At 41.2% G+C, this 19107-nt stretch overlaps 1 protein-coding gene across 4 annotated transcripts in view; it reads right to left on the reverse strand.

The window, feature by feature from the left end:
• OCA2 (OCA2 melanosomal transmembrane protein) overlaps window positions 1-19107 on the reverse strand; it is a 343267-nt gene that overhangs the window by 285383 nt on the left and 38777 nt on the right. For all 4 annotated transcript variants that reach the window (XR_011254446.1, XR_011254445.1, XM_069576815.1 and 1 more), the window contains exon 2: window positions 1971-2240. Coding sequence is in view for 2 of the 4 variants with exons in the window: in XM_069576815.1 (XP_069432916.1) it covers window positions 1971-2218 (248 nt within the window). In the remaining 2 variants the exon portion in view is untranslated. The remainder of the gene's footprint in view (window positions 1-1970; window positions 2241-19107) is intronic.

Genomic DNA, 19107 nt, shown 5'->3' on the forward strand with positions numbered 1-19107 from the left:
CAATCAAACAGAAGAAATGAAAAGCTCAGAAATGAACCCACACTCAAATGGGCAATTAATCTATTATAAAAGAGGCAAGGGTATACAATGGGGAAAAGATAACCTCTTCAATAAATAATAGTGGCAAAACTGTACCTCTACAAGCAAAAAAAAAAAAAATTGAACTAGACTACTTCCTCATACCTAGCACAAAAACAACAACAACAAAAAAAACTTAAAATGAATTAAAGACTAAGTGCAGGGCCTGAAATCATAAAATTATAGAAGAAAGCATAGGCAGTATGCTCATTGACATCTGTCTTGGCAATATTTTGGGGGATATGTCTTCTCAGACAAGGGAAACAAAGTAAAAATAAATGTACACATCAAAGCTTTTGCACAGTGAAAGAATCTATCAACAAAACAAAAAGGCCACCTACTTAATGGGAGAAGATATTTGCAAATAATAGATCCAAAAAGGAGTTAATATCCAAAATATAAAAAGAATTCACACAGCTCAACATCAAAAAACCAAACAATCTGATTGAAAAGTGAGCAGAGTACCTGAATAGATAATTTTCCAAAGAAGATATACAGATGCCCAACAGACATGTGAAAAGATGCTCAACATCACTCATCATCAGGGAAATGCAAGTCAAAACCACAAAATGAGATATCATCTCAGGCTTGTCAGAATGGCTGTCATCAAAAGTCTACAAATATCAATTGTTGGTAAGGATGTGGAGAAAAGGGAACCCTCATACACTGTTGGTGGGAATGTAGAATGATGGAGCCATTATGAAAAACAGTATGGAATATGTTTTATTAAAATAAACTAAAAATGTGTGTGTGTGTGTGTATGTGCGTGTGCACTCAGTTGTGTCCAACTGTCTGCAGTCCAATGGACTGTATCCCACCAGGTTCCTCTGTCCATGGAATTTTCCAGAAAAGAGCACCGGAGTGGGTTGCCATTTCCTATACCAGGGGATCTTCCTGACCCAGGGATCAAACTCATGTCTCTTGTGTCTTCTGTGTTGGCAAGCAGATTCATCCACTTTTGTGACAGGCAACCTTTGTCTGCCATACCCTCAATAACCTACTCCAGGTGTTCACGTCCGTGTGTGATCTGATCCCCTACATTGTGGGTACAACCTAGTGACTCATCCTAACAAACAGAACACAGTAAGAGTGATGGGGAGTTACTTCTATGATTAGGTTACAAAGGACTGTCTCTCATGCTAGCCTTGATGGAGCAGGCTACCTGGCAAGGGACTGAGACTTAGACCTTAGACCATCTGCCCAGGAAGAACTAAGTCCAGCCAACAATGACGAGTTTGGAAGCAGACCCGACCCACTTGAACGACAGTCAGCCTCTGCTGACAACTTGTTCTCAGCCTGTGAAAGACCCTTAGGTGGAGGATCCAGCTAAGCAATGCTGATTTCTGACTCACAAAACTGTAAGGAAACAAACGTGTCATTTTAAGATGCTGAATTTTGGAATATGTAGACCCAGTTTCGGTTCCTGGGTCGGGGACATCCCCAGGAGAAGGGAATGGCAACCCACTCCAGTATTCTTGCCTGGAGAATTCCATGGGCAGAGAAGCCTGGCGGGCTATAGTTCATGGGGTTGCAAAGAGTCAGACACGACTGAGTGACTAACACGTTATCTGACACTAGATAACTAACACACTCTTCTTTCCTGTGTATCTATATCCTAATTTTAATAGCTCTAAGAAAAACTAACCAGTTTGTACACAGTTGATGAGGCCAATCTGATTTCTATCTTTGTTACCTTTTGGATTTACATTAGCCACATTTTAGAAACAGCATTCATTCAAAACGGGCCAGGAAAGTGATCTAGTGCTGGAAAGAGTCCTGCAGAATATCTGGAAATTTTTCCCACAAAAAAAAAAAATGTAAAGGAACTATGTTCATGGAAATCCAGTATTTGTGAATTCCACATTTATAAGGTAAAACTGTTTTAAACTCACCACCGTTCCTTGAGGCATGAGCCAAAATCCTGATCCACAGGAGCCCAGCAGCTCTGCCCAGCAGCCCCATTGTGGTAGGGGCTCAGGGAATCTGCCTTGCCAACTCCTTGCTGTGGCCTGTGGTTGCTGGTGTTGAGTTCCACCAACCCTGATCCTCCCAGGCCAGCACTCGTGGGAGCAGATGTCTGATGTAGCTCCATCTCCAGCATGCCAGAGGTCAGCCTGCCATCTTTGTTCTCTAGGTACATGTTTCCGTTGCCACTCTTCTCACTGGGGTCAAACAGAAAGAAACTGCTGTTGATAAAAAGCAAACTGGGAATAACATTTGCACCTTGAGTAATTTATACTACTGAATGGTACAGTAAAAAGACCTCTTATAACAAGGACTTTATCATGTTTCAGCATTCTAATATCTAATATTATATTCCAATGTATGCTCATCTCCAATGATGAATATTTTAGCATATTTCACACTAGCAGTGACCTAACTATTCAACAACAAAGTATTAATTAGGGTAAATTGTGATACTTTCACAGTATAAAACACTATTCAAAAATAAACATCCTCTAAAGATATTGTTAATGGGAAATGTTCAAAATGTAAACACCACTGGTACAATGGAATATATCTCTTGCAATAAAAATGTTGCAGAGGGGAAGCCAATTCTGACTCCACTTTGGAAATTTTCTTTGACTTGCTTTTCATTGCTTTTGTTATTATAATCATAAATAATGGTTTGCCTCAAAGAACCCTGCCTGACTGTAAACTAAAGTGCCTTTGTTCAGCTCATGAGAGACAATCTGTCCCTGCTCAACTGTGAATAGGAGATTAACACACCCCTTCCTCTCCCCTAAGCATGGGTGGCTGTGACCGGCGCACTCAGCACAGCTGAGAGGAGCTACTCCACGTCCAAGGTCAGGGGCAGAAGCCAGGATGACCCCACGCCTGAAGGGTGGTGGCCAAGAGGAGTTACCCCACGCCTGAGGTCAGGGGCGGTAGCCAAGAGGCGTTACCCCACACCCGAGGTCAGGGGCAGCGGCAAGGAGGAACAACCCCACGTCCAAGGAGCGGTGACCGCACGGGCGCAGGAGAGCCTAGAGGAGCTATCCCATGTTAAAGGTCAGGAAGGGCAGCGATGAGGAGATACCCTTAGTCCAGGGTAAGGAGGAGCACCTGCGCTTTGCTGGAGCAGCCATGAAGAGATACCCCACGCCCAAGGTAAGAGAAACCCAAGGAAGATGGTAGGTGTTGCCAGAGGGCATCAGAGGGCAGACACACTGAAACCACACTCACAGAAACTAGTCAAGCTAATCACACTAGGACCACAGCCTTGTCTAACTCAATGAAACTAAGCCATGCCAACGGGGCAACCCAAGACAGAGGGGTCATGGTGGAGAGGTCTGACAGAATGTGCTCTACTGGAGAGGGGAATGGCAAACCACTTCAGTATTCTTGCCTTGAGAACCCCATGAACAGTATGAAAAGGCAAAATGATAGGATACCGAAAGAGAAACTCCCCAGGTCAGTAGGTGCCCAATATGCTACTGGAGATCAGTGGAGAAATAACTCCAGAAAGAATGAAGGGATGGAGCCAAAGCAAAAACAATACCCAATTGTGGGTGTGACTGGTGATAGAAGCAAGATCTGATGCTGTAAAGAGCAATATTGCATAGGAACCTGGAATGCCAGGTCCATGAATCAAGGCATTTTGGAAATGGTCAAACAAGAGATGGCAAGAGTGAATGTTAACATTCTAGGAATCAGTGAACTAAAATGGACTGGAATGGGTGAATTTAACTCAGATGACCATTACATCTACTACTGCAGGCAGGAATCCCTCAGAAGAAATGGAGTAGCCAGCATGGTCAACAAAAGAGTCCGAAATGCAGTACTTGGATGCAATCTCAAAAACAACAGAATGATCTCTGTTCATTTCCAAGGCAAACCATTCAATTTCACAGTAATCCAAGTCTATGGCCCAACCATAATGCTGAAGAAGCTGAAGTTGTATGGTTCTATGAAGACCTACGAGACCTTTTAGAACTAACACCAATAAAAGATGTCCTTTTCATTATAGGGGACTGGAATGCAAAAGTAGGAAGTCAAGAAACACCTGGAGTAACAGGCAAATTTGGCCTTGGAATATAGAATGAAGCAGGGCAAAGACTAATAGAGTTTTGCCAAGAAAATGCACTTGTCATAGCAAACACCCTCTTCCAACAACACAAGAGAAGACTCTACACATGGACATCACCAGATGGTCAACACCAAAATCAGATTGATTATATTCTTTGCAGCCAAAGATGGAGAAGCTCTATACAGTCAACAAAAACAAGACCAGAGCTGACTGTGGCTCAGATCATGAACTCCTTATTACCAAATTCAGACTGAAATTGAAGAAAGTAGGGAAAACCACTAGACCATTCAGGTATGACCTAAATCAAATCCTTTATGATTATACAGTGGAAGTGAGAAATAGATTTAAGGGCCTGGATCTGATAGATAGAGTGCCTGATGAACTATGGAATGAGGTTCGTGACATTGTACAGGAGACAGGGATCAACTCATGTACACCCGTGGCTGATTCATGTCAATGTATGGCAAAACCAATACAGTATTGTAAAGCAAAATAAATTAAAAATAAAATTTGTTTTTAATGTGAAAAAAAAGAAATGCAAAAAAGCAAAATGGCTGTCGGGGAAGGCCTTACAAATAGCTGTGAATAGAAGAGAGGTGAAAAACAAAGGAGAAAAGGAAAGATATAAGCATCTGAATGCAGAGTTCCAAAGAATAGAAAGAAGAGATAAGAAAGCCTTCTTCAGCAATCAATGCAGAGAAATAGAGGAAAAGAACAGAATGGGTAAGACTAGAGAGCTCTACAAGAAAATTAGAGATACCAAGGGAACATTTCATGTAAAGACGGGCTTGATAAAGGACAGAAATGGTATGGACCTAACAGAAGCAGGAGATATTAAGAAGAGGTGGCAAGAATACACAGAAGAACTTACAAAAAAGATCTTCACGACCCAGATAATCACGATGGTGTGATCACTCACCTAGAGCCAGACATCCTGGAATGTGAAGTCAAGTGGGCCTTAGAAAGCATCACTACGAACAAAGCTAATGGAGGTGATGGAATTCCAGTGGAGCTATTTCAAATCCTGAAAGATGATGCTTTGAAAGTGCTGCACTCAATATGCCAGCAAATTGGGAAAACTCAGCAGTGGCCACATGACTGGAAAAGGTCAGTTTTCGTTCCAATCCCAAAGAAAGGTAATGCCAAAGAATGCTCAAACTACCGCATAATTGCACTCATCTCACACACTAGTAAAGTAATGCTCAAAATTCTCCAAGCCAGGCTTCAGCAATACATGAACCGTGAATTTCATGATGTTCAAGCTGGTTTTAGAAAAGGCAGAGGAACCAGAGATCAAATTGCCAACATCCGCTGGATCATGGAAAAAGAAAAAGAGTTCCAGAAAAACATCTCTTTCTGCTTTATTGACTATGCCAAAGCATTTGACTGTGTGGATCACAATAAACTGTGGAAAATTCTGAAAGAGATGGGAATACCAGACCACCTGACCTGCCCCTTGAGAAATCTGTATGAAGGCCAGGAAGCAACAGTTAGAACTGGACATGGAACAACAGACTGGTTCCAAATAGGAAAAGGAGTACGTCAAGGCTGTATATTGTCACCCTGCTTCTTTAACTTATATGCAGAATACATCATGAGAAACGCTGGACTGGAAGAAACACAAGCTGGAATCAAGATTGCCAGGAGAAATATCAGTCATCTCAGATATGCAGATGACACCACCCTTATGGCAGAAAGTGAAGAGGAACTAAAAAGCCTCTTGATGAAAGTGAAAGAGGAGAGTGAAAAAGTTGGCTTAAAGCTCAACATTCAGAAAACGAAGATCATGGCATCCGGTCCCACCACTTCATGGGAAATGGATGGGGAAACAGTGGAAACAGTGTCAGACTTTATTTGTGGGGGCTCCAAAATCACTGCAGATGGTGATTGCAGCCATGAAATTAAAAGACGCTTACTCCTTGGAAGAAAAGTTATGACCAACCTAGATAGTATATTCAAAAGCAGAGACATTACTTTGCCGACTAAGGTCCATCTGGTCAAGGCTATGGTTTTTCCTTTGGTCATGTATGGATGTGAGAGTTGGACTGTGAAGAAGGCTGAGCACTGAAGAATTGATGCTTTTGAACTGTGGTGTTGGAGAAGACTCTTGAGAGTCCCTTGGACTGCAAGGTGATCCAACCAGTCCATTCTGAAGGAGATCAGCCCTGGGATTTCTTTGGAAGGACTGATGCTAAAACTGAAACTCCAGTACTTTGGCCACCTCATGCGAAGAGTTGACTCATTGGAAAAGGCTCTGATGCTGGGAGGGATTGGGGGCAGGAGGAGAAGGGGACGACAGAGGATGAGATGGCTGGATGGCATCACGGACTCGATGGACATGAGTCTGAGTGAACTCCGGGAGTTGGAGATGGACAGGGAAGCCTGGCATGCTGTAATTCATGGGGTCGCAAAGAGTTGGACACCACTGAGTGACTGAACTGAACTGAACTGAACACCTCTCCCCTAGAGATGTTTTGTAAGATTGAATACCCTTTCACTTTACTTCCCCACTGCCTTTCCCTCTTTATTCTGCCTTTCAACTTTATTTCCTCATTGCTTCTTTCTCTCTGACTCTACAAAAGAACCTGGCACCCAGACCCCAACAAGTTGGTTATTTTGAGTCACGAGCCTGCCATCTTCCCAGTCAGCTGGCTCCCTGAATAAAGTGTCTTCCTTGTCTTAACATCTTGCTTGTAATTACTGGCCCATCATGCGGCAAGCAGAGGGAGCTGGACTTTGTAAAACCTAGAATATACACTCCAGTACTCTTACCTGGAAAATCCCATGGACGGAGGAGCCTGGTAGGCTGCAGTTCATGGGGTCGCTGAGGGTCAGACACAACTGAGCGACTTCCCTTTCACTTTTCACTTTCATGCACTGGAGAAGGAAATGGCAACCCACTCCAGTGTTCTTGCCTGGAGAATCTCAGGGACGGGGGAGACTGGTGGGCTGCCGTCTATGGGGTCACACAGAATCGGACACAACTGAAGTGACTTAGCAGCAGCAGCAGCAAAATATACATAAGACAGAAGACCAGAAGGTCATAGCCTCCAAAGTATGGCTACTTCTGTGTGATAGAGATACAGATGATTACGGCTTTCTTCTTTGTCTTCATCTAGGATGTGACTTTAACAATTTTCCCATCTAGCAAATTAATACTCTTGCAGTAAGAAAACAATAATGAAGTAGGAAATAGAAAGTCTCCAGGTTAGAAATTTATAGCGACCCTTCTGCTTGCATTCTTGAGTTAAAACACAGGTGGGCTTCAGCTGAGGAATTTACAATTAGCCAGCCTCCTCTTTGCATTTCTTGAGATAAGAGATAGATGGTCTCCAGTTGTGGAAGTTAGAGCCAACCAAAAAACAGCGTAAATAGTCAGTCTTACCTCAAGGGAATAATCATGGCAAGGACAACCCTGTCTGATAAGGGAGACACTACACATGTAAAAGGCTCCTAGGAGTCAAAAGTCAGAGGATTAATTCCAGGCCATAATGAGTCTTGCTCCTCCCAGAAGCCTTCACTTCGAGACCCATCTTGGCTGGGGTGTGCATGCACACCCCAGGGGAGAGTCCTTCGACAAATTAACCAAGGGGAACAAAGCAAGGTGATTGGCCTGAGTGAAGACAAAGACCCAGAGAACTACCTGTTTATAAAGGATTCAAATTTCCCAAAGGTGTGACTCTTTTGAGTTTGCCCATGCACATTTCCTCATGCACTTTTCTTTTCAATAAACTTTTTACTTTACTCTTTATCTTCTGCCTCCTCACCTGAATTAGTTCTTGACTGGGCAAGCAAGATTAGGGACCTTAGCCCTAACTGCTGGCTCCTATGGTCCAGTGGTAAGGACTCCCAGACTAGGAAACTAAGACCCTGCTTCCAGCTACCACTTGCTGCTTCTTGCTGCAAGCTGCTGCTTACTGCTACATGCATCTGGAATCAATAATTCCTACTATAAAAATGAGAAAAATCACTATACTTGCAAGGTTATGGTGTCTTACTTTGGGGATTATGTTTTAACCTTTTATCATTCTACTTGTGTATATAATAGTTGGCAACATCCCTCAACCCCACAATTACCTGTGGTTGGAAGCAGAATGGTTTGCTATCAAAGGTTGCTCTTGTCAACTACAAATTGGTACTTGCCTGTCCACTACAAATTGGCACTTGCTGAGAACATTTGCTAGCGACTGAACAAGGCATTTGTCATCTGCCTCTGCACAGATTGAACCCTGTAGCTTTTGACCTTCAACACCCCCTGAGAAAGTTCAGGGTGGAGTGAGGCACTCTGTGTTCCAGGGGATCTGGTAGATAGGTATTTAGAAAATTAGTTATTTTCAGGAACGGATTTCATGATCCCAATCCTTGTATCTCTTCATAGCTAGAAAATCACTAAATCCCTTCACAGGGAACATCAGCTCCTCGTTGATAGGGCCCACATGGGGTCTCATTGATAAGATGGCTTGTTATGTAGGCCTCACAAACAAAGAATAAATCACAGTGATCTGTGAGACTGACCAAATTGCCCAAATGGCATGCTGTTATCTCACTGGCTCCTATCTTCTCAAAGCTGTGAGACCACCAGATTCCAGACTTCCAGCTACATGACCATCCCTTCAGAGACTTTTTCGTTGGTGGGGTATAAGAAGGACTCCATCACATCAAAAGGGAGAATGCTGGCTCTCCTTAAGGGCCAGTCACCTGCTCTTTTCCCTCTAATAAACCTCCCTTTTCTTGCCTGACTGCCCAGCTCGCTTGCTCTCTTTCCTGTGCACTCATCTTATACTCGGGACTAACAGAAACCTTTTGTAAAGTAAGCACTTGGTGGTGGTGGTGGTGGTGGTGGTTTAGTCACTAAGTCATGTCCAACTCTTGCAACCCCATGATTAGCCTGCCAGGCTCCTCCGTCCATGGGATTCTCCAGGCAAGAATACTGGAGTGGATCGAAATTTCCTTCTCTAATAAATGGAGCTTACTGGCATCAACCTCACTGGGCCATTAAGGGACTCAAGAGAGACAAAGACTCCTAAAGTTCTCAACACAAGGCTTGGTACCCAGGAAGTTTTCTACACAGAATAAGTTCACTGTGAGCAATGACCAGGAACACTCCTTGGGGCCTGCAGGGTTCCCTGAGAGAAAGGAGCAGAGTGCCCACCTCCCTTGTCTGACAGAGGGCCAGAAAACACTGGCGTACACGTTCCCTTTGAGAAAGTGAATTCTGTCTTCACCAAAATCTTATATACTGACCTTCCCTGGCTGCCTCTTTGGAGCAGTCTCTCAGAGCTCTCTGAGTTTTTGTCTCCTGGGCTGTAGTTCTCTTTCTGCTCCAAATAAAACTTAACTTGCAGCTCTCAAATTATGCATATTTTTAATTGACACTTTGAAGCCAAAATCACTGTGAGCTATTGTTGAATAGGATTTGCAGCACTGGGAAGCAATGTACACACCTGTAGGTGGAATGAGAGCAATTCATGGGTCCACCACTCCTTGTCATTCAATTCACAGAGGCTTGCAATGCCCTATGATCACAAATTCTGGAGGACCCAGGATGTGTGGGAGTTCCAAGCAAGTATAAAGTAAGTGTGCTTTGTCTAAAACTGAGTAAGTGGAGCGTTGACAGCCCAAGAGTCCATACATTCTGGTGGAACAAAAATTTACAAGTACAGAAAGGCAACAACTTTTGAAGAAACCCAAATAACCATGGAAGTTTTAGTATCTTCTTATTGCTATTATTTCCCTGCTTTCACCCACTATTTACATTGACAAGATGACTTACTCATCAGTAAGCAGAAGTCAGAAAATGTTGATAGAATGTACTTGTAGCAAAAGGCAAAATAAAAATGTTAGAGTTAGTTTGACACAATGTTTCCTTGTCTGGTAAAAACAAACTCCATATGCACATTAAAGTCAGAAAATACAAATTATGCAACTTTTGTGATTCCCTCTACAAGTTAAATACTCTCACATTTGTATTTTAAACTGGTGCTGTACAATATAAAGATGAACAATAAAATTTATGCTAAAAATTTACGTTTAATTTTTCTTTAGAATCATAATACCAAGTAGCAATTTAATACACCATGAAAAATTGACAGACTATGAAAGAAAAGAAAATCTGTATATTTTAATAATATTAATGGTATTTTTTCCCATTGTTTGAACAAGAGGCCCATATTTCATTACACACTGGGTCTCATTTGCTCCCCTTCAGAGAATTATCCTCTTAGCTCTCCACTGCCTTCTTCTTTCCTCCCTAAAGTACTCCAGGTGCCATTGCAATACAGCATCCACCCTTACCTCATGGCTACTGTCTTCCTGGCATGTCTCTTCATTTTTTGAAGATCTGAGACCTAGCTGTGATCACTGTCTCTCACTCTCTCTTCCACCACATCCCCTCCATGACTACACTTGCTGCTATTTTTTGGCTTAACCATCCACTTCCTGGACTCTCAGCTACTTAAGTGCTTCACCAGCAGGAAAATTACCTGCTCCCACATCAGCCAACACCACCACGTTCTCATTCCCCTTTCCCAACTGAGATTTTGTGGTCCAGCAAACACCCTCCTTTTACTTGCTTTCTCTTGTATTCTGTCAAGCTCGCCTGTTATATGAGTTTTCTATTACTGCTTAATAAATTACCATAATAATAGTAGCTCAAAGCAACACACATTTATAATCTCAGCATCTCAGTGAGTCAGGGACAAGGCTTAGTTCAATCTTCTGCTTTGGAACTCAAGAGTCATTCAGTTAGGAATCAGCTTCCAAGATAACTCAGTGTTGGCAGAATTCACTTCCTGGTAGCTATAAGACTGAGGACCTAGCTTCTTGCTGGCTATTGACTGGAGGCCACATTTACTTCCCACAGGCTTCCTACAGCCATGGAGTAACAGCCCATCCATCACCTCTGCCATATTCCACTGCTTGGAATCCAGTTATAGGTCAAGGGCAAGGGGTCATCACACATGAGTGTGAATACCAGGCAGTGGGGATCATGGAGGTCATCCCAGAGTCTATCTGCCACCCATGGCAAGACCTCAAACCTGGCTCACCCACCTTGAGCCACCAGTTAAATGGCTGAATGTGGCCATAGAGAACCCTGGGTCCTGCTGTTGGTCTCATCTGACCTCCACATGCAGGATTCTCAATGGGCTCAGCACTTCCCAGCAATCTTAATGCATCTCCCAAGGCAATTTTCACTCCTGTTCTCCTCCATCTCCTTCCTCAAACCCATATATATCTTCCCATTTTTCCAGTCTCAGCCACTGACTTTGCCTCATCCTTTCCTCACTGAGGGAGTCAGCCAGGATCCAATAAGGGAACCTGTTCTGTGTACATAAACACAGAAGCTGGTTTCATAGGAGGTGGACATGCTGAAAAGCTAACCAGAGGCCAGAGATTAGCACCAGCAGGAGACCTCCACCACCATGGCTGAGAGACAGAGGGAGAAGATGAATGCAGGAACCATGGAGGGGAGGCTTTCTGGTAGGAGCTGGAGCCCCAGAAGAGATGCCTCCTAAAGCAGGGTGGCACAAAGCAAAGTACTGGCCTGTCCTTTCTTCCCTTCCCCAATCCCTCAACAGACTCTCCTATTGGCCAAACTCAGCAAAAAGTTGCTGACCACAGAGCCTGAGCCAGAGCCAGACACTGAGATTCAGGGAAGAACACAGCAAGGGCAAGGAATGTCTCCAAGAGAAAAAAGTTCCACACTGACAAAATGAAGCAATTAGAATAAAGTACCCAGCCTTCCAAGGACATGCCTGCCTGCAGCCCTACCAGGTGCCCTGGAGACCTCCCACTCTCACCTGCTTCAATTGCTTTGTTACAATTCTATTCCTTGTCTCCTGAATCATTCAGGCCAGCATGCAAACATATTGTCAGCACTAAAAAATTACATCTGAGGATTTGTGCTTCCAGGAACACAGAGTAGAACTATTTTTCCCTCTTCTTCCTATGAAGTACAAATAAAAATCTGACATTTTATGTAAAACAATTTGCTAAGAAGTTGTTCTTATTTCAGTAAGAAACTCTGAAAGGTGGGCAGAAGAGGGCAAACAGGTTAGTTAGAGGCCCGGGAAATGACACAGCACTGAGACTGTGTCCTTGGATTTTTATCATGTCTCATATATCCCAGGCAAGGTGCTGAAGAAGTCAGCAACCTAGAAATACCAACAGACGTAGATCAAAAAAAGCCCTAAGAAAAGCCTGTCCTCTCTAGCCAAAGAAACATGAATGCAGCAGCCTAGTAGGTTAGAAAGCTTTTAGACAATAACTACTGCAGCCAAACACTGCAAACCAACATTCAATGAGACAGCAAAGGCCAAGTGGTAAACCTAAACTCCCACCCTCACCAGGCTGTAATAAGCAGACCAGTCTCCCATCCCCACTGGAGTGGTGTCTAAGAAAGCACATAGAGAGATGGCACATTCATCTGTCCTGGGTACTAGGAAGTCCAACCTCTTCCGTATACATGCCCCCTCATGTAGGTGGAGACCATGAATGGGGAACCTGAACTTCAGTCCCACCTTGCAATAAGGGAAACTCTTTGCCCTTGTTATTGCAGTGTCAGAGGAGGCCAAGTGGAGAGTCAGAACTTTCACCACTGCAATAACGAGGCCACCTCACAATTGTGTCCCTGGAGGCCACATGTGGAGCAATAATGAGGTGGCCTAATCCATCCCAGCTAAGACGGTATCAGCAGGGGCTCAGTAGGGAGCTCCCACACCACCATCCAGAAATAGCAGGGAATCCTTCCCTACCTTGATACCAAGGTAGGCTAACTGGGGAACTTGGATTTCTAATCTTACCTGGCAGGAATGAGGTAGTACCAGCCCTTCTGCTGAAGTGATATCAGAGGAAACCAGCTAATCAGAAGGTTTAAATAGGAATTGGAGCTTCATAATACTCAAAATGAGCAAGTTTCTGTCAAAATCACCTGTCACAGTGACAACCAAGAAAATATCAACTTGAAAGAAAATAGATGATAATACCAAGATGATGAACAGGGTCGCCTGGTGTGCTGCAGTCCATGGAGTCCTAAAGAGTTGGACATGACTAAGCAACTGAATTGAACTGAACCAAGATGATAGGGATGTTGAAATTATCTGACAATGATTTTTAAGACAACCAAAATGCAAAATGAAAATGTTTCAAAAGGCAATAACAGACACAATTGGAACAAATGAAAAAATAGAAAATCTCAGCAAAGAAATAGAAAACCTCAACGAAGAAAAGCCAAATGGAACTAAAAAGCACAATAGCAAAACTTAAAAATTCAATAGATGGGTTCAAGAGCAAAGTGGAGGAAAGAGAAAAGAACAACTGAACTGGGAGTTAGAACAATAGAAATTATCTAATACAAACAACAGGAAAAAAAATTAACAGACCCTCAGACCTGTGGGTCTATGACAATAGGTATAATCTTCATGTAATCAAAATTCCAGAAGGAAATGAGAAATACTATGTAGCTGAAAAAGTATTTGAAGAAATAAAGGCTGACAAGGCTTCTTCCAGCCAGGTGGGCCCTGTAAAGCCTCCTCTGGCCTCGTGGGTCCTGGCAGCCCAAGTGCCACTCCAGAAGGGGCTCCTCTGGCCAAGGGTCCAGCTGGGCCAAGGGCCATCCCCCTCAAAGTCTTCCTCCACCTGCACCAGCCTGTGTGGGTATGTTTTTGAAGGCTTATGCCCTGCTGGTCTCCATGGACACGTGTGATCTGGACCAGCTCCAGGAACAGACACTAGTGAGAGGAACACACAAGAGGTTGGTCTCACACAGTGGGCCCAGAAACTACTTAGAGTAGTTTCTACTACTGGGAAGGTGTGGGTAGACTGCAGCTCACCACAGGGGCAAGGACACTGACAAGAGGAGGTACCAGGAAATTTTTTTTTAATGGCAAGAGTTTGACATTTTATTAAGAAACATCCTTTTATTTTAAATGGTAGTATAAAAATTGTATATATAATGTAGATTTGTATAGGTATACATACACATAAATGCTCACACACACACACACAAACTTGCTCATCAGAATCAAACCCTATTTTGTTAAAATCCTAAATAAAAAAGAGAAGTATATTTGTTATCCTAAAACATATTGTATATAAAGCTGTCAGACAACTTGTAAAACTGAAACTGTTTCAAGAAGAAGGTAGGCACCCCACCTATCCTTTCTCTGGCCTAACACAAATGGTCTTGGCAGAAGGACAATACACAGGGCAATGCCAGAGAAGGAAGCTGCTATCATTACTATTGACAGAGCAAGATACCTGAAACCAGTGAGGAAGCACAGGATATAGATTATGAGAAAATATGTGGTAGGGAAGGAGGGGAATAGAAAGAGGAAAAACAAGGTCCATAAATTAGAAATGACCTACTGATTAAGTTCCAGTGCCTGGAAAAGACTCAATGAAATAAGAACAAAGGAGTCACAGAATCAGAAGTAGTTAGAGGGGAAGAGGAAGCAAGAGAGACAGGGAATCACAATTTCCTGCCATTAAGAAGCCAAATTACTGTGTAGTAAGAGTCTAGAGTTTACGGATATCACCTCACCTCCTAATATTGGAGGGGCTTGCAAAAAAAAAAGCAGCACCAGAGGTTCAAAGCTACTAAAGTTGAAGTCACATGTTTTTGCTCCTGGTCTCTTGGTAAATATACTGGCACAGGAAATAGAGTACTAACTCAGAAGGGGAAAATATCACATAAAATGGAAATAGATAAGAGTTTAGAGCAGCACATAGGTGTTCTTGATATGTATTCCATTCTAAAGTTCCTTTTTTGGCCATACAGAGATGTCTACACAAGGAGTAGAGAACAGGAGGCCATTCCCCAGTAAATCTGGATGAAAACCAATTCCCACTCAAAATTAAACTTCTGGGAATGGTTCTCTTGGTAACCATGCCAGGGGTCAGGCCTGTGGTTCTATGGAGGAATCACCAAGTACAAGCTGTTGGACTAACAGAGAACTTCATGTGCCAGTGAATATTTATCAGTGTGAGGTCCCGTGGAGATCCTCATGTAGGTACCAAGACCTGACTCTATCCACCTGCTTGCAAATTCCAGTTTTGGACACTTCAGACAAAACAACCTGTAAGACAGAAGCACAGCCTCATCCATCAAGAAAAATGAGACAGCAAAAACTATGTTACATAAAAAGGAGCAAGGTAAAACACCTACAAAATAAAATAAGTGAGGAGAAGATAGGCAACCTATCGGAAAAAATATTCAGAATAATGATAGTATAGATGATCCAAAATATCAGAAATAGAATGGAGGCACAGATGCAGAAAATACAAGAAATTTTAATAAGGACCTAGAAAAACTAAAGAGCAAACAGTGATAAACAGCACAATAAATAAAATTAAAAATACACAAAATTACCTTAAATGTAAATGGATTAAACGTTCCAACCAAAAGACACAGACTGGCTTAATGTACACAAAAACAAGGCCCACATATATGCTTTCTGCAAGAAACTCATTTGAAACCCAGAGACATATACAAACTGAAAGTGAGGGGACAGAAAAAGATTCTGTGGAAATCAAAAGAAAGCTGGAGTAGTAATACTCATATCAAATAAATGAGACTTTAAAATAAAAACCATTAAAAGAGAGTAATGATCAAGGGATCAATCCAAGAAGAAGATATAAAAATTATAAATATTTATGCATCTAACATAAGAGCACCTTAATACATAAGGCAAATGATAATAGCTATAAAAGGGGAAATTAACAGTAACATGATAATACTGAGGGGCTGTAACACCCCATTTATACCAATGGATAGATCATCCATACAGAAAATAAATATGGAAATACAGGTTTAAATGACATACTAGACCAGATAGACCTAGTTGATATTTATAGGACATTCCACCAGAAAGCAGTAAAATACATTTTCTTCCCAAGAGCACATGGAACATTCTCCAGGATAGATCACAGCTTGGGCCACAAATCAAGCAATGGCAAATTTAAGAAAACTGAAATCATATCAACCACCTTTTCCAACAACAATGCTATGAGATTAGAAATCAATTAAAGGAAAAAAGTTTTTTTTTTTTTTCAAGAAAAAACATGGAAGCTAAACAACATGCTATTAAATAACCAAGAGATCACTAAAGAAATCAAACAAGAAATTTTAAAAATCTATCAAAAAAATGATATTGAAAACATCATGGCCCCAAACCTACCAGTTCAGTCACTCAGTCATGTCCAACTCTTTGTGGCCCCATGAACTGCAGCACACCAGGCCTCCCTGTCCATCACCAACTCTTTGAGTCCACACAAACCCATGTCCATTGAGTTGGTGATGCCATCCAACCATCTCATCTTCTGTTCTCCCCTTCTCCTCCTGCCCTCAATCTTTCCCAGCATCAGGGTCTTTTCAAAGGAGTCAGCTCTTCACATCAGGGGGCCAAAGTTTTGGAGTTTCAGCCTCAACATCAGTCCTTCCAATGAATACCCAGGACTGATCTTTAGGATGGACTGGTTGGATCTCCTTGCAGTCCAAGGGACTCTCAAGAGTCTTCTCCAACACCACAGTTCAAAAGCATCAATTCTCCAGCACTCAGCTTTCTTTACAGTCCAACTCTCACATCCACACATGACTACTGGAAAAACCACAGCCTTAACTAGACGAACCTTTGTTGACAAAGTGATATCTCTACTTTTTAATATGCTGTCTAGGTTGGTCATAACTTTCCTTCCAAGAACTAAGCGTCTTTTAATTTCATGGCTGCAGTCTCCATATGCAGTAATTTTGGAGCTCCCCAAAAATAAAGTCAGCTACTGTTTCCGCTGTTTCCCCATCTATTTGCCATGAAGTGATGGGACCAGATGCCATGATCTTAGTTTTATGAATGTTGAGCTTTAAATCAACTTTTTCACTGTCCTCTTTCACTTTTATCAAAAGGCTGTTTAGTTCTTCTTCACTCTCTGCCATAATGGTGGTGTCCTCTGCATATCTGAGGTTATTGGTATGTCTCCTGGCAATCTCAATTCCAGCCTGTGCTTCCTCCAACTCAGCATTTGGGATGCAACAAAAGCAGTCTTAAGAGAGAAGTTTGTGACAATGTAATCCTACCTCAAGAAACAAGGAAAAAAATAAACAATTTAGCCTTATACATGAAGCAACTAGAGAAAGAAGAACAAGCAAAACCCAAAGTTAGTAGAAGGAAATATATCATAAAGATCAGAGAAAAATAAATGAAATAAAAATGAAGAAAACAATAACTAAAATCAGTGAAACAAAAAGCTGGTTCTGTGGGAACAAAAACAATATTGATAAACCTTTAGCCAGACTCATCAAGAAAAAAGGAGAATATTCAAATCAATAAAATTAGAAATGAAAAAGGAGAAATTACGACTCCACAGAAATACAAATTATCATTTAAGACTACTACAAGCAACTATATGCCATTAAGATGGATAACCTAGAAAAAATGGACAAATTCTTAGAAAAGCACAACCTTCCAAGGCTGAACCAAAAGAAATAGAAAATATGAACAGATTAACCACAAGTAATGAAATCAAAACTATGATGAAAAATCTTCCAAAAAATGAAAGTCCAGGACATGATGGCTTTGCAGGCAAATTCTGTAACATTTAGAGAAGAGCTAACACTCATCCTTCTCTAACTCTTCAAAAAAATTGCAAAGGAAGGAATACTGTCAAGCTCATTTTACAAGGCCACCATCACCAAGTTAACAAAACTAGACAAAGATATCACAAAAAAGAAAATTACAAGTCAATTTCACTAATGAACATGGATGCAAAAAGCCTCAACAAAATACTAGCAAACAGAATCCAACAACACACTGAAAGGGTCATACACCATGAAAAAATGGGATTTATTCCAGGAATACCAGGATTCTTCAATATATGTAAATCAATCAATGAGATACACCACAGTAAAAAATTGAATAAAAACCATGTAATAATCTGAATAGATGCAGAAAAAGCTTTTGACAAAATTCAACTTGTTTTATATATATATATATATATATATATATATGTAACATATATATATATATTATATATGTTATACACATATATATATGTATATACATAAACTCCAGAAAGTGGGTATAGGAAGAATCTACCTCAATATAATAAGGGTCATGTATGACAAATCCACAGAAAACATCTTTCTCAGTGGTGAAAAACTGATAGCATTCCCAATAAGATGAGGGATAAAACAAGTATGACCACTCTCACCACTACTATTCAATAATAGTTTTAGAAGTCCTAGCCATAGCCATCAGAGAATAAAAAAATAAAATGGAATCCAAACTGGAAAAAGAAGATGTAATCTGTCACTATTTGCAGATTATATGATACTATACACAGGAAATCATAAAGATAACACCAGAAAGCTACTAGATATAATCAATGACTCTGATAAGGTTGCATGATACAAAAGTAATGCACAGAAATCTCCTCCACTCCTATACAGTAAAAACGAAAGATCATAAAAATTAACGAAATGAGCCTGTTTACCATCATATCAAAAGGAATAAAATATCTACAAATAAACTTATCTGAGGAGATAAAACACCTGTACTCAGAAAACTATAAGACACTGATGAAAGAAATCACAGATGACAAAAACATGTTTTTGGATTGGAAGAATCAATACTGTGAAAATAGTAATACTACCCAAAGGAATCTACAAATATCAAGAGAGTATGGAAATGGCACAAAAGCAGAAATACAGATCAATGGGACAGGACAGAAAGCCCAAAGATAAACCCACACACTTATGGTCCCTTAATCCATGACAAAAAAAGGCAAGTCTATACAATGGAAAAAACAGTGGCTTCAGTAAGTGGTCCTGGGAAAACTGACAGCTACATGTTAAAGAATGAAATTAGACCACTACACAACACCAGACACAAAAATAAATTCAAAATCAAATAAAGACCTAAATGTAAGATCAGACACTAAAAACTCTTATAGGAAAACATAGGAAGAACATTCATTGGCGTAAATCACAGAAAGATCATTGTTACCTA

Source organism: Ovis canadensis, chromosome 2, assembly GCF_042477335.2.
Source record: "Ovis canadensis isolate MfBH-ARS-UI-01 breed Bighorn chromosome 2, ARS-UI_OviCan_v2, whole genome shotgun sequence".
Classification (NCBI taxonomy): domain Eukaryota; kingdom Metazoa; phylum Chordata; class Mammalia; order Artiodactyla; family Bovidae; genus Ovis; species Ovis canadensis.